We start from the raw sequence: 12,749 nt of genomic DNA, 5'->3' as shown, positions 1-12,749 counted from the left end.
CCTGGAATAAACTCCAACAAAACCAGAAGAAATTTGCAAATCGTATCATAAACTGTAGATGTTGACAGCTCATCCATCTACAACCATAGGATATAGTTTAGATTAATACTCTGAGACCCTTTTTACAACAGTCCTTTAGATGTGTCACAATTTATTCAAAATTATGGCTTAGTTGAAGTAACATCCCAGTCTGAGTCAGTGTCCCGTGCACAGTACTCATGATGGAGAGCAGGTAGCATTAAGGAGACGACTGTGAGTCTCCAGCTATTAGATACAAAATGTTTTCTGTGAATACAGATGTAGACTAAACATAGGAGGTGGACATAGCTGCCATGATTTTGCGGCTGTTTGTAACATTTGGCATCTTGTTGCTGCTTAAAAACTGACTGGACAAACTAAAGTCTGTTTATACGTAGGTTTATTCATACCAGAGCCTAAAAAAATACAAAAAAAAAACACCATGACTTGTGGTGAAGAACAGTTTACCCTTCTTATAATGCGTTTGTCACAATGACAAATCGAATCAGCCAGATTCACACTGAGCAGAGAAACTGTGTGCCAACATAGTGACACATTCGGACATCCCACTGTTCCCAGCAACTTCTGAAAAACACCTCCAGCCCTCCTCGTCTCAAGTTAAAGGAAAGCTGCCAGGTCACTGAGAGGGGCAGGGACTCATCCTCCTCTCATTAACGAAATCAGCTGTCCAGAATGATTCACGGTTCAAAGCCGTTACAGAGGGAGTTACAGCCACGCAGATGAATTTTTTTTATGAATAATGCTTTCAAATCAACCGCGTTTTGTTCACATTGCTATTTTTAATTCATTTGCAGCTGCAGAAAATGAAGACTATGTTTCCAACCTTTACCAGATGTGCCAACAACTTCTTCTTTGAGCAGCTACAGTCAGTCAGCTTGTTTCAAATATTAATCTTCTTGACCTATTTATCCGCACACATTCAGGAAAGCTCCTAACAGACTTCATATTCCTTTTCCTCACATAATTAATATTTCAAGTAGTTAGATTACTTTCACCATTTGCTCTGAAAAGAAAAGGGAGTTTGACGAACTGTGACATTTTTTGGTTATTTTCTCAAGAGAGCTGGAGCAATTAGTTGTATCTCATTTTCAAAAGGTCATTTTGTCAGATGTTAGCCAGGAACTTACTCTGATATCAGGCCGTCTCTTCCCCTCGCATATCTCTGATTGAAAAACTCCTCTTCCTCCTCTTCATCCTGTGAAAACAAGCCAATGAAATGACACTTAAGTCCAGAACAAATGTAATGTAACATAAAAAATATACATTTAATGCAAAAGCTGATCAGATACAAATAAAAACAATTTAAAACCTTTGTCAGTTCCTGAGCGTTGGCCAGATTATCCACAGCGATGGCCAAGAAGACGTTAAGCAGAGTGTCTGTGAGAAAGGACGTTAAGGACAAATCCACCAAGATGCTCAGTTGAAACTCTGTCCTCATTTTGGGAATACAAATTGATTAAATTTTATAAAATACTTTGATTCATAATCACTTAAATATGCTCGTCTTTCACAATAAAAGGTTTGCAAAAGGCGAGAAAGCCGTTTAACGATAAAAACACTGGATGTGCAAAGTAAAAATCTGTCATACAAAGAAAACAAATGCATAAAAGCAAAAAAAAGAAGAGCTAAAACAAAGAGACAATTTGTTAAATGACATTTACACAATGGGAGGGGACACCTTGCTTATTTCAGCAGCATGTTTATAACAAATATGATTCTGCTGCAAGAGTCCAAAAGAAAAAAGTAACACTGCCTGTAGACAAACTCACAATCAGGAGAGAAAGACACAACATTTCACCTAAACATCACCACAGCTGTTTTCTTTAGGTTTCTGAACGCTAACAGTATTAATAAAAGAAAAATGATGCAACAGAATGGTAAATATTGCATGCCCCGTCATAACTTTCTTTACATTATATTCAAAATGGTTTTTCTCTTGAATATTTTTCCGGCACATATCTGTTCAATTACATTAAAAAAGCAAGTCTATAGTCCACAGTAATTTGACTGTATTTCTAGCATAAAACTTTCCATAAAACATCAACTGAATCTAACAGATTTTACATGACTGTTAATTTGTTCCTCCTCATCTGCAACACCATTAACAATACAGCAAATTTAAAATCAAGGTACAGCTGGTGGGGGCCGTTTGGCTACATTTAACTGATTGTGGTTATGTAATTCCACATGTGGAGTTTGCTTGTAATGGAATATATGAAGGCAGCAAATTCGCGGCTTTTATCTGAATACTTTCAGAACTAATGGCATACTGCGGTTACATCAGAGCTCTCTGGCCACTTCTGAGGTCAACAAGGATACAGTTACCAAACAAAGTGAGCACTATAAAGTAGATGGATGACCACATGCCGTACTGAACGCCTCCCTGCGAGCGAATCCCATTGTACATCACCTCATTCCAATCCTCACCAGTCAAAATCTGCAGGCAATTAAAAGGCAAGGAATAATTAGAAATAATTACATTGCTCACATTAAAAATACACCAAACGAAAAATGAGCCCCCCCGTCTGCCAACAATAGAGTATTAAAACTTGGTGGCAAGATAATAATTAGTACGTGTGCTGATCAAAACAGTCTTTTTCACAGTTGCAGTTGGTTTGAAGCAGATCTGATGCGGGCTTGTTCACGTTTCCCTTGTCTGATATTCATGTGCGCATATGTGCGCTAGGATGTGTGGGACGATCGCGGAGGCAGGGGGCGGAGAGCGATTGAGCAGAGTTGTTTAATCTGCGCCTGGGGTGAGAAATATCCCAGGGTGCCATGTGTCATGGAGAGCAGGCAGTATGAGGGGAATCTGTAGGAGCCAAACCTGAAACACTGTCATGATGGCAGCTGGAAACGTGTCAAAGTTGGTGGGAGTGTAATCTTCAAAGATGAACCTAAAGGGGAAGGCAGAAAGAAAGCAGGGTCAGATATGACCCAGGACGAATAGGAGGAAGAAGGAGAGGAGGAGGAGGATGCAGAGAGCTATTTTCATCTGGACATATCACATCATCTTGTCTTCAAAGACGCCGCTGAGCAAACCGTTGTTCAGTTTGCAGCAGGCAGATAGTGATAGGATTCCAAAACTGCAGCATTAACAAAGCTGTAGGGTAAAACTGATTGATATTAGCTGATAATTAAGTATGTCAGTGCACACCTCCCTCCAAACAGCTGCATCCCGAGCAGAGCAAACACCACAGTGAAGAGAAAGAGGAGGAAAAGCAGGCTGATGATGGACTTCATGGAGCTCATGAGGGAAACAACCAAGTTCCTGAGAGAGGCCCAGTACCTGGCAAGGAAAAAGTCAATTTTCAAACATTAAAAAAGGGGGGGAAAAAAATTACATCACTTGCATATGTTTTATTGTTTTGTCTGGCTGCAACACTCACTTGGTGATTTTGAAAATCCTCAGGAGTCTCAGCGCCCTCAGTACACTGATGCCGAACGACATGCCGGGCCTGAAGAAGCCCCAAACAACCTCAAAGATGCTGCCAACAATAACCTTTAAAAAAGAAAAAAGCAACAAGAGGAAATCATACAACTCATCTTGACTTGAGTGTGTTTAACCTTTTTATGACATGAGGAACAATTTAAGAATGAGAGGAATAAAGATTAACTATTACAGAAAATAAATAGCTTTTTTTTTGATATTTCATATTCCTAAAATGAAACAATTTGTAATTAACTTTTAGCACTTCGGGCCCCTATTGTGCATCACATATTAAAGGCTTTTATAACAGAATTCTTTTTGTTGTCAGAAATAGAGCTGAAGGATCTCACCCCACAGTCAAAGCAGTTGAAAGATGAATGGAAGTAGAGTCGAAAACCCAGACCGTATATTTTCAAAAACATCTCAGCCAGAAACAGCCCCAAGAAAACAAACTCTGCATAGTCTGTAGATCAGAAGGAAAAATCAAAGCCAGTCGTGTCAAAATGCAGAATGATGCAACCCAGGACTGCATAAAACAACACATTTATTAGACATAATTTGAAATGATTATCTTTTAGCTCGTAAATCAAAAGGCATCGCCTCATCTCTGGCATTCACAAGTAACAACGCACAGAGGAAGACGGTGAGCCAGTCGGGCTGGTCGTGGTGCACAATGGCCACGCAGATGGTGTTGAGAGCCACCAGACTGAGCACCATCAAGTAGAAGGTGTCTGTCTTCACCATGCGGCGGATGGAGATGCGTAACATACGCTCCTTTCGGCGCAGGTAGGCCGCGGGGCCACGGCGGCCGCTGCGGAAGTTCATCCTTGACCTTGACATGCCTGGGAGAGGAAGAGCTGGGGATCAGTGCACAAACTGGGACAAATACACAGAAAGGTCGAAAATTACAGACTTAATTGTTCTGTAAGTGAGACATACAGAATGTAAGTGACTAAATTGCACAGCAACGGGTTTTCCGCATCGGAAAAGGAAATGTCACCAGTGGGAGCTCTTTGTTTGAATATAATGGGGCCAGCAAAGCACTATGGTATGTTTTAGTCATTCCGTTTGTTTTCAACATCACAGAAATTGATTCAAAAAAATATAACACTTGGTATAATAACTATAAAAGAAACAAAATAAAAAATACATAAACCACTGTAATATGACCACATAAAAATGAACCCTAATAAGAGGAACTTATTGTATTAAAGCATCAAATATCAAACCTAACATGTTAGAAATGACACCAGAAGTAAAGACGCTGGTGGCTGAAGTGCCTCTGGAGTCTTTTTAGGCAACACTTTACATTTTTTTAGTTGGCATGAGTGTCTCAAAGATGTGTACTGGGAATAATTTTCAACCATTGTGATTGACGTTAGCTAAAACCAGTAATTTCAGTGGACAACTCTGAAATTTCTGGTAAAATTAGATGAAAAATAAATAAATAACTAAAAAAGCAACCAATCTGAAAAGAAAATAACAATTTCTGAGTAAAGAAATGAAACTAAACTCTTTAAGTTTTAATTTGTCATACCTATGTGGACAGAACCGCAAATAGGTGAAATATGGGCAAAACACAATCCTTTTTTATCATTATGTGACTAATAAGCCCTATGTTCAGTTATTAAGTTAGAAAAATACTAATAGTTGAACCAACAGAACTTATTTGACCTACAGTCAGTCCAACAAATCTTGGTTGAGCTCAGTCACCCACTTGATTCTTAAAGAGGCAGTAAGTTATAAAATGTTTGTTGCTGCAAAGCAGAAAGGAGCTTTCTATAAAGACAAAGTGTAAATAATTAGATTAAAATATTTTTTCCCTTACTCGCAGTGGACGTGTCTGTATATTTGTCACTCCCTGGTGCTCCTCTCCGTGCTCCAGTCCTCTTGCTTGCTCTCTTCAGCACTAAAAATAAAATGTTCACAAAAACTCAAATTTGTCAAAAGCGAAGTTTAATGAATAAGAAATGAAAATTCTGAACAAAGAATGAACAACGAGCTCATTCTGACACAAAAAGGTCAACATAAAGTAAATAATGATGGTTGCTTGTTGTACGGTCAATGAGTCCATATCACAAGGAAGGAAGAAAACGTGGTTATCTAAACATGAATACAACGGGAATATGTATAAATCTCCTGATATTAAAGGTTTATTTGCAAAGGAATGTCCTAATTCTTGGCCATTTACTGAGATGGATAACCCCATTTCTTTATGTTTTATATTAGTTAACCATTGTTATGGTAATCTTTATTTTAACAGTTTGTGAACAAATGTACAATAAAGTAGACAAGACACTGATTGTATGAAGCAATAAGCAGGTGTTTTCTTGGGCGTGTGAGCTTACCATCTAATGGTGATCTCCCTGAACTTTTATTCTCCTCTGCGAGCATCACTTCCTCTGTATGTGAAATAGTAAAATTGCAGGTTACACACAAGACACAAGTCAAACCATCAGATGTGGAAATGTACAGTCGGCAAGGTTGAACAGTTTAGGATGTCTGCAAACATTTGCAGGATCTGATGTAAGCTCTGCTTTGAGAGGCCAATATGACCTTCTATGAAGACTGATTTCTCATTCTCTCTTACATCCTTGTAATATCTGTCTCTCTTTCCTCCTCCTTCATCCCACACGCTCCCACATTCACGCACACATCAAAATGCACATCGTCTCTCTCTCTCTTTCTCTCTCTCTCTCTCTCTCTCTCTCTCTCTCTCTCTCTCTCTCTCTCTCTTGCACGCACAGACACACACACGCATGTAAACACTGGAGCGCGCGTGTGCATATATTCATGCGCACACATTCATGCGCGCACATTTAAATCCGTGAGTCAGTATCACCTTTTTCTCACCCTGTGCTTGCGTGGGAGACCAGCAATGTAGATTTCCATTACAGCTCGGCATGTTTGTGCCTCTCTGCTACTCTACTAAGGATCCCAAACTCCTAACAGTGTCTGCAGCAGAGCAGTCACTTACCAAAACGGAACGAAAAGCCTTCGTATTTAAAACAGCTTAGTATACATTTTTTTTTTATCCTCCTTATTTGATTTGATTCTACTGGTAAAATAAATCAAAAGATCTTTGTTGATAATGATTGGAATGAAAGCAGCCAGCCTAGCTCTGTCCAAAATTTTACAAACATGTCCAAAAACGCCTACAGAAGACTACTAATGAAGTTGGATCTTGTTTGTCAAATCCGTACGAAATTAAATGTAAAAGCACAACTTGTGGCTAAACGGAGGTTAAATGCTGTCATGACTTAACTAACAAGATGACAGGGGTTGTTCACCAACTCTAACCTCAATTAGTAATTTTTGGGCTATTTAGCAAAGAAAAGAAAAGTTAAATAAAATGAACTGAAGCTGAGAGGGAAAGACTCTGAGGCTTTATTTGACAATATTTACTTTTAGTCTGGGGGAGGGGATTATTATTTACACTTCTATAACCTATGAACCCTTCAGTGCTCAAAGTGGGCCGGTACTCACCAGTACACAGTATCTGTACTTCTTTATTTTTGTATTTAGCGTACCGTCACTTTTAGCAGCACACTGCCAGCAGCAGTCTGCCAGCATGCAGCATCAGTGTCACTAAGCGTAAGCTACAGTTCATTCATATAAGCTTTATTATCCACAGGACATTAATAGCCATAACGCTAAGCTGATTTTGATTGGGTTGGATTTAAGGGCTCAAGAGACACATGACTCATGAGTAACAATGATTGGTTAAAAGTTGGGCACAAGTTATTTGTTTGACTGTCTTTGCGGAGCTTTGTTCTCAGCAAATAAAATGCAACTTGATTTTAGAATCAGATGATAAATTTCAACCAAGTATTTAATTCCCTGACATTTGAGCATCCCCAGGGCGCGTTTGGAAAGTATTTTTGGTTATTGTTTCTGTCTGTGTTAAATATTAAATCACCTTTGAAGCTTTGAAATCTGAAAAGACAATATTTCTCAACCTAAAATTTCATCTCGCTGCTTCTGTTTTTGGTTACCTCAACAACCTTGTGTCACTAAAGGTCATGCATGAGATCTCACTGTCTCCATGTGCTTTACAGACGGTGTTAAACGCTGTGCTGTTCAGAATACAATGTTTTGTTTTGTGTTTTTTTTCTGTTTCTTTCTGTTTTAGCTCCATTTATTCTGAATTCAAGCACCTAAAATAAGACTTTTCTGTAGAGTCAGAGGAAGACCCAGAACTTTCTTCAGGGATTTTATATTCTCCTCTGGCCTGGAAAAACCTTCAAGAGGAGCTAAAGAGTGTCACTGTGGAGAAGGATGTCTGGGTTTGCACCTGTTACCTCTATGATCCGCATAAAAATAGATAAATGAATTATTCTGATACAAATTGTTTTGATTTAAAAATTTGCAGTTTAAAAACTGCTTTGGGTTCTTAAGATGTTTTGTATATTCTAACCTGGCTTCTTGAGGAAAAACAAAATAAAAATTGGCTAATCATGGAGATCTTTTAGTGATATACTTAGATAATAATTTATTAACCTGTTATTAATAAATCTTCTGACGGATGCTTTATTTACAAAAAAAGACCATGCTGTCATTTGTATTTTGTATTAATAGTCTACAAATTTCTTAGCCTTTTTTTCCAGCCAAGCTCACTAATGCAATCTTTTTTTTTCAAGTTAATGCAATAAATGATATATTTAGTCACATTTTTTACTTCTAAAAGCTGCTACTTTTCTTGCACTTAGAGCTCTTTTGAATGGCTTTATGTGGAATAACAAGAAGATGTAACTTTCTTCAATATGAATGTGAATATCTTTAAATATAAATGTTGATTTATGTTGAACACTTGCTTAAAATCTCAAAAAAATGTACCTGATTGTGTTTGTATAAACAGCAAGCAAGTATTAGTTTCTAATTAGGTAAAATATTAACACAACAGCTCAATGATATCTCATATAAAGTGATTTAAACAGTTTGGAATAGCCTATTGCGGTTTCACATCTGCAGCCAATTTTTCAGACTATGAGGTGACATCAGGGCTGATTCTTTTCCTCAGCCATAAGATTACAGGTTCACTCAACATTATGAATCCAGCAGAGTGAGCTTGCCAGCTCACTCACTATAATAAAACATGTAAAGTCTTTCAGCTGCTCAGTACCTGCCCTGTCTATCCAGGCTCTGTATCCGTTCAGCTCTCTCTCCACCTGCTGCTGGCGACGTAACTTCATGAAGGCTCTCCTGTTCTCCACCCTCTCCCTCTCTTTGGCGAATTCTCTGAAGACAGAGAGCCGTGAAAACAACAGTCCTAACTCCATAATGCAGTCACCAAGGCAGAAAACTTTTTTTGTACACATAGGAAAATGCTAACTCACCCAGACAGAACTCCCAAAACTAGATTCAAGACAAAGAATGAACCAATAATGATGAGGGGAATGAAGTACATCCAGTTCCACGCAGGACCCAGTGCATCATTGGTCTGTAATCCATAACATATACATTAATAAACAGTTAACAGTGTTCAGAATAAAGTATTGGGATTCATTAGCTGACTGTGTGAGCTCACATTATAGAGCACAGCTGTCCATCCCTCCATGGTGATACACTGGAAGACGGTGAGAACAGCAAACAGGATGTTGTCAAACTGAGTGATGCCATCATTGGGCCCAATCCAGGTGTCGTTGCAGTCATACTTTTCTGGACACTTCCTCACTCCGCAAGCAAATGCCAGCTCCGATGAGTCAACAGTCTCATTATCTACAGAAATAAAACGAAGCTGTTGTGTGTGTGTGCGTGTTTTGTTGAAATGTATTCATAACGTCTGCATATCTGAGTCAACTGCAGCTGGCTTTACCCTCCGACTTTTGAGAGTTGCCAAGAATATTTTCCAAACTGTATCGTGATAAAACTAGCAAAAGCCAAGTGAAGCACGAGAAGATGGAAGCTAAGTGCAAATATTGTGCTACGCTTCTGTACACGTGGGTCAAATATCACCGCTGGAAGGATTTAAAGGTTTGATTTTCACTGGAGGGTTCGAGGAGATCAATAATTCTGCTGCATCTGTCTGCTGAATGTAAAGCTGGACCCAGCAGATGGTAATGTTAGACAGGAAGCTGGTGATGAGAATGTGGAGGTTGGTAAAGAATCCATCTTATTGTATAGCTCACTCGCTTGTTTAAAACCACAAACTGTCGTTTTCACACTTTAGTTGTGCAACAATTAATAAAGTGTTTGTCTGTGAGCTTCAAACACACTGGAGGGTGGATTTTGCTAGCTGTGGACAGACACAATGTTTATGTTAAACTGTTGTAGTGTTGCTGCCATGAGAGACAGAGTTGACCGTTTTAAGCCCAGCAAAGTTTTATAACAACTAAATACACAATGAACAATTGCTAACGTGAAGTATTCTGTTGTCCTCCTCCACTAACAGTGTTTTGTGTTACCTCGATTTCACAGTCCAGAGTTTAACACATGAAGGGCTTGTAAGAGAAATACATTATTTTAGATTTGTGAAGACAAGCAAGTTTTTGACTATTCTTATTGGTGTATTGAACAGAACTAGTATTGAATTGAGCTGAATTTTGTAGAAGTTTTGAATCAAAACTGAATTAGTGTTTAAAATGAAAGATGATACCAAGTCCTGTAAAAAACTACAAGTAGACTGCCTTGAAAAAGTATTCATACTTGTTGAATATTTGCACCTTTTGCAACCTTACCATAAACAATACATATTGATTTCCTTCCACATTTATGGACTGCTTTGACGTTTGTAGTTGTAATATGACAAAATGTGGAAAAGTTCAATGGGAATGAACACTTTTTCAAGGCGCTGTATGTTTATCTTCTGAAAAATCAAGTTTTTCTGATCTCTAAACCCAAGTTTAGGAACTGTGCATGAAAGTAAGATTAACAGTTAGCCCATTTTCAACTCACACATGTGAAGGAGAGTTATTATATTTTCCACTTTTATTTAATAAACATCTCCATTTTAAAACAAAAATGTTTTCCACCTTAAAAAAAGTTTTTAAAAGTTTTTTTCCCTAATATGTCTGAACAATATTAATCAACAAAACAATAAAAAATAAAAGGTTTAATGGGTTTAATTTTTCCTGCTGTCGATTTTTTTAGGGGTTTGTGTTGCAATCCATCTCAGGGAAGGCCAATGACAGTAAATACTATGGTGTGGCGCGTGATTACAGAGCAGTTGTTGACTAATTAAGCAGCAGCTAAATCAGCCAGCATCGACTCTAATAATACCTCTGAGCTCGCTGCTGCTGTAATCCACAGAGTCCTCAAACAAAGATATTCACACCCTCTCTTTGAGAAAATTGAGTAAACCACATGTTTAGTACAGCTGCTGGAGAATTGTTCACAGTCAGTCATAAACAATCCAAAAACAAACACTGGGAGTTTGAAGGAGGTGCCCGACACATGCATTCTTTCAACTGATTGCAAAAAGACTTTCTTTAAATTGCCCTAATAGACTCAGACAGATTGCAGATACAGGTATGAAGAAAAACCCGGACAGCTCTTACCGAGAATGTAGTCCGACGGCTGGCAGGTGTGGTGAAGCTTCCCGCTGTAGAACTCCAGACCGATGATTGCGAACATGAGGATGGCGAAGAACAAGAGAAGGCCAATCTGGAGCAGCGGGATCATAGCCTTCATGATGGACTTCAGCACAATCTGCAGGCCTGAAAAGAGAAGTAAATAAGGAGGGAAATCTTTGAAAATAACAAAATATGAGCATAAAGTAACAGTAAAAATACAGATTTCTTTTATTACATTATTATCTCTGACTTTTTTATTGGCTATGACATGAAAAGCATAGTCTTACATGAATTGCACTTTATTTTTTACATTCTTTGATAGATTATTCAGAAGCCTCTAACTCTGCTATAAGCAGACTAGCATCAAGAAAAGCAAAATGCAGTCCTAGAATTGTAGTAATAAGCTGTAAATACTTCTTATATGTTTTAATCACACAGTAAAGATGTAAAAAGAGGTGTTGAACTTTTCTTTAGCTATTTGAAGAAGTGAACTCTATTTGCCACGAGAACTGTACAGTATTTAAAGAACTTGTAGTTCTTCATTCCTGCCTTGGAGAAGTTATTCTCCCTGTAAGACAGTAATCATCTGAGAGCTGACTGTTCTAGACAATCTAAATATACAGGGAACATCATAGTCATAGTTCTTCTTGAAGAAAATCACCAATGAAGGAATAAATATCCAGTTTTCAATGAAGGGATGTTACTGAGACATTTACGTCACAAACGTTACTGTCTGACGTGCTTCAGTTTAAATTAAATGTGTTAAAATAACTCCAAGAGAAGACCCCGGTGGTTTGTTTTGTGCAGAAAATGTTTCAAGAAGGAATTTCTACCATGCAGATCTGTTTTTTTTTTGTTTTTTTTTTACTAAGGTGCACTTTCTGAGACAACAGCTGGTGGTTAGATGTAAGTAAATTACTCACTGGGAATCCCGGAGACGAGTTTAAGAGGTCTCAGAACTCGCACAGCCCTCAGGGTCCGAAGGTCGACAGGGATGTTCATGTGGGAACCAGCAGTGGCCAGGATCCTGTAATAAACACACACTATTTATGTGCATTAAATAAAATACAACATATTGGCATGAATGCTAGAATACAGCCGATTAATATACTGGTACAAAATTTAACACCTGCTGCCATTAAAGGCGGGCGACAGTGTAAGTGTCTGTCTCCGTCCAGTGAACGGATATCAATGAAACTGGACTAATCACTGGAAGAACATCTATAACTGGCCATGCCTCAATCAATTTACAGATATTGAGCTAAAACTGAGTGTGGTGGTATTTGAGAGTCCTCCCCAACACAAACTCTGAGTGCTAATAGATGGTGTGAGACCTTCATTCAAAACTCTGGCATTCCTTCAAGGAATGCTGATGAATTATGAAAAAATAAAATTATTTGGGTAAAAAAGTACAAAATATACAACAAGAATATATTAAAACAGATCCATGTGCAACAGAATCTGGTACAAAGCTTTCTTGAGATTTATGATTTTTTTTTTTTGTGGTGTCGGAAAAATTGAATTGAAAAATAGGAAAGAAATGTTACTGCAGGGCAGCTTTGGAAACGAGGGGCTTGTGTGAAAGGAAGCAAAAAGAAGGTGAATAATAAACCGATTTTATGACATGCAGACAACTGTACAGCCGGTAAGTGGTACAGTATATTCATTTAATGTACCAGACTCGCATGCTGAGAGACAAAGCATGCACAGCCACACACACCTGGCAGGCATCTCTACTCACATCTACCCACACACACATTGATGTTCCT

General features: G+C 38.3%; 1 protein-coding gene across 5 annotated transcripts in view; it reads right to left on the bottom strand.

Annotated features, from left to right (window-relative positions):
* The window catches only part of cacna1eb (calcium channel, voltage-dependent, R type, alpha 1E subunit b), a 55,616-nt gene that overhangs the window by 21,521 nt on the left and 21,346 nt on the right, over positions 1 to 12,749 (bottom strand). For all 5 annotated transcript variants that reach the window (XM_025007979.2, XM_037982097.1, XM_037982098.1 and 2 more), the window contains exons 5-19: positions 11,904 to 12,007; positions 10,966 to 11,124; positions 8,997 to 9,187; positions 8,806 to 8,909; positions 8,592 to 8,707; positions 5,818 to 5,871; positions 5,298 to 5,378; positions 4,102 to 4,311; positions 3,820 to 3,932; positions 3,429 to 3,541; positions 3,197 to 3,328; positions 2,867 to 2,936; positions 2,359 to 2,476; positions 1,349 to 1,416; positions 1,167 to 1,234 (exon numbers count right to left, since the gene is read on the bottom strand). In XM_025007979.2, the coding sequence (XP_024863747.1) occupies positions 1,167 to 1,234; positions 1,349 to 1,416; positions 2,359 to 2,476; positions 2,867 to 2,936; positions 3,197 to 3,328; positions 3,429 to 3,541; positions 3,820 to 3,932; positions 4,102 to 4,311; positions 5,298 to 5,378; positions 5,818 to 5,871; positions 8,592 to 8,707; positions 8,806 to 8,909; positions 8,997 to 9,187; positions 10,966 to 11,124; positions 11,904 to 12,007 (1,701 nt within the window). The remainder of the gene's footprint in view (positions 1 to 1,166; positions 1,235 to 1,348; positions 1,417 to 2,358; positions 2,477 to 2,866; positions 2,937 to 3,196; positions 3,329 to 3,428; positions 3,542 to 3,819; positions 3,933 to 4,101; positions 4,312 to 5,297; positions 5,379 to 5,817; positions 5,872 to 8,591; positions 8,708 to 8,805; positions 8,910 to 8,996; positions 9,188 to 10,965; positions 11,125 to 11,903; positions 12,008 to 12,749) is intronic.

Source organism: Kryptolebias marmoratus, linkage group LG20 (genome assembly GCF_001649575.2).
Source record: "Kryptolebias marmoratus isolate JLee-2015 linkage group LG20, ASM164957v2, whole genome shotgun sequence".
Classification (NCBI taxonomy): Eukaryota; Metazoa; Chordata; class Actinopteri; order Cyprinodontiformes; family Rivulidae; genus Kryptolebias; species Kryptolebias marmoratus.
Note: the sequence above shows the minus strand (reverse complement) of the source record. Positions and strands in the feature narration are given on the sequence as shown.